Genomic DNA, 2,758 nt, shown 5'->3' with positions numbered 1-2,758 from the left:
GGGGGGGGAAACCCTACCATAGTGCCTCAAATTTTACAGATAGCCACCGGTTGTCTTCCACCGTGAAGACCATGGCATGATAGCGGAGGACGGTCCCGGCAATGGAGCAGCCAAGCGATCTGGTGGACGGCGGATGGGTGAGTATCGGTAACCAAGTTCACATTGCAAGCAATTACAACTTACATGAAACCGATCAGGAAAATACACGCCACACCCAGCTTCTTCTTGTTCTTCATATTCAGACGGAAGATGATGCCTGTGGGGATGGTCATGACGTAGAAGTCGGAGACCACACTGAAGATGCCCTGCGTGAAGTCGAGTTGACGCGAGGCGACGTTCATCCGCGAGGTGTTGGCCGTCGATCCCCAGCCCCCGTCCCCCCGATGGGGCACCATCCAGGCCAGCATACAGATGGTCAGCGTGATGTATCCCACCACAACAAAGGCGATGCCACTCCAGATGAGGGCCCGGGCGCGGCGAGAGGGCGAGAAGATGCGGAGGTAGAACGTGAGAATCGAAACCTTGGTGAACATGGCGCTGATGTTATACAGGCACCCCGCCGTCACCGAGTACTATCTCTATCAGGGCTGTAACAGAATCAGATGGAGTCCAATGAGTTGATCATACCTTGAAGAACCACGGCACGATCGAGGAGACGGGGATATCCCATGCATGACGTCCCCATACATCCTTGAGGACTGTTTTGGAATGAGTTACCCCGATCCTGCGAGGCAAAACAAAAGGGACGACAACGTACAAACCGGAATGAGAGTCCCACAGAATGAAGCAGCGCCGACCTAGTAGATAAGAAAGATAGATTCATCAGGAAGACAGATCGAGTAGGTTATTATCCTGTGCGGGCATGCATGCTCACAGCGCCAAGCACCAGAAGATCTACGACGGTCCTCAAAGTCAGCCGGCTGACTCGATCGCAACAGAGTCGAGGATTTGCGGAATCACTTACAGTCGTCAGTCCCGAGTTGCTTTGTCTTCAGACGGACATAAGCCCGGAGCACAAAGGCAATGACCATGATTGGCAGAGTCAACCAAATCGACAGCCTCCCGGCCCAAGAGATGGACACCGGGTCCACGAAATTAGTCACCTGCCCCGGAGGGGGTTGCGACATGGGAATCTTCGACAGGTCCATGGCCGAATGATTGATTTGCGCTGGATAAAAAGAAAGCTCGCGGAAACGTGGTGTTCCAGCGAGAAACGGACTGTGGAAGACGTATTATAATCAATCCAAGCATGAGTTGGAGGATCTGGCCCCCAATCTTCATGGACCTGTTCCTTGAGACTTGACTGACGAGCCTTGTGCAGACACTCCGCCACCCTCCGCCACCACGCTCTGGCACAAAGTACCGTTTGCATGCCTCGTGCAGCCGGCAAGCGCGGGTGGCAGACCAGAACCCATTTTCCAAGAAGGGTGGGCGGCCATAATCGTGGCCCCAATGCATGCATGCAGTGGTGGCAGCCCTTCTTCAATCCACAGGCTTTGCCCTAACTCTGGAGAATTTCCGATCCACAGCTTCGAAGGAACTCGGGCCGCAACTTTACTTGACACTCGGACCTTGGGATATGTTGAGCGAGAGAATAACAGTAGTTTCATTCTCACCCCAGTCTCTTTGCTGGATAGGGAACATCAGTGAGTCGGGATGTGAGCTGTGAAGCGGGGAACCTGGCGAGGAGCAGAGACATGATTGAACGTTTTGTCCGCACCCTGTCACTCTGAGGGCGCTAGCAGGGAGCAAGTGGGGGGGAGGGGGGGGAAGGAAGAAAAAGAAAACAAGAAAAGTGAAGATCAAAACAAAATAGAAAATGTAGAAAATAAAAGCAAAAAGAAATATGAGAAAAAGAAAAGAAAAGAAGGAATGCAAAAGCTGAAATGTAGCAAGGGCCAGATCCATGCATAGTTAGTTAGTGCTTATGATACCTTCGTCCTTCCGTAGTGAATGACAAGCTCGCTCTCACATAAGAGGTGGCTGCACTGAGTCCATGGCCAATATCCGCACCATGCCCGCCAACATTCCTAGCCACCGACTGCAATCACCATGCTCCCCATTCTCGTCATCTGCGTCTTGCTCCCGCTGGCCGCGTCCGTCTTTCTTCGGATGGTCCTCGACTCTACCCAAGACGGCCAAGAACCACCCCCCGTCGACTTGCCTATGCCCTTCATCGGTCCCATTATTCGCATGTGGTGGATGGGATTTGACTACTATAGAAAGCATCGGTGAGTGAGATCTATGATGATGGGATTGCAACAACTGACATAACTCACAGCCAATTCCCCATCTATACGATCCGTCTACCGGGCATACGGCTGTATGTGGTCAACTCCACCTCCCTCATCTCGGCCGTGCAGCACCATCCTCGAACGCTCTCCTTTTCCCCGATCCTGGCCCGGGTTGCAGCCACCTTGATTGGGGCCAGCGACGCTGGTTGTGAAGTCTTGGGCGATGATGCAGAGAACGGCTTCATCCGCCGGTTCCATGACTTCAACCACTCCAGTTTGTCGACCGGGCCTGGCTTGGAGGTCATCCGAACGAGATTCTGGAACCTCGTCACCTCGTCTCATTCCAGGCAATTCCTCGAGTCTCCCGGGTTTACCGGTATGTATCAATGGATCTCCCACGAGGTCATGCTGGCCACCTCGGAATCCATGTACGGCGCGCAGAACCCGTTCCGAGATTCTGCAACCCGCGCAGCCTGGCAGTTCGTTGAACCCCCATTGCCTCCCTGAGCCCCTTCGCAAAGTCC

The 2,758-nt window shown here is 53.6% G+C and overlaps 2 protein-coding genes across 2 annotated transcripts in view; one reads left to right on the top strand and one right to left on the bottom strand.

Moving 5' to 3' along the window:
- The window catches only part of BO95DRAFT_476713 (uncharacterized protein), a gene marked incomplete at both ends in the record, with an annotated part of 1,663 nt that extends 515 nt beyond the window's left edge, over positions 1 to 1,148 (bottom strand). The window contains 4 exons of the mRNA XM_025589944.1: positions 18 to 119; positions 184 to 572; positions 628 to 797; positions 965 to 1,148. Coding sequence (XP_025437639.1) covers positions 18 to 119; positions 184 to 572; positions 628 to 797; positions 965 to 1,148 — 845 coding nt within the window. The remainder of the gene's footprint in view (positions 1 to 17; positions 120 to 183; positions 573 to 627; positions 798 to 964) is intronic.
- A 793-nt stretch (positions 1,149 to 1,941) lies between these two features.
- BO95DRAFT_507316 (uncharacterized protein) lies at positions 1,942 to 2,741 on the top strand (the record flags this gene model as incomplete). The annotated part of the gene is made up of 2 exons (XM_025591245.1): positions 1,942 to 2,231; positions 2,282 to 2,741. The coding sequence occupies exons 1-2, from the start codon at positions 2,053 to 2,055 to the stop codon at positions 2,739 to 2,741; spliced, it is 639 nt and encodes a 212-aa protein (XP_025437638.1). The 5' UTR covers positions 1,942 to 2,052.
- Between the last annotated feature and the right edge of the window lie 17 nt (positions 2,742 to 2,758).

Source organism: Aspergillus brunneoviolaceus (genome assembly GCF_003184695.1).
Source record: "Aspergillus brunneoviolaceus CBS 621.78 unplaced genomic scaffold BO95scaffold_84, whole genome shotgun sequence".
In the NCBI taxonomy this organism is placed as follows: domain Eukaryota; kingdom Fungi; phylum Ascomycota; class Eurotiomycetes; order Eurotiales; family Aspergillaceae; genus Aspergillus; species Aspergillus brunneoviolaceus.
This window is presented reverse-complemented; position numbering and strand designations above follow the sequence as displayed.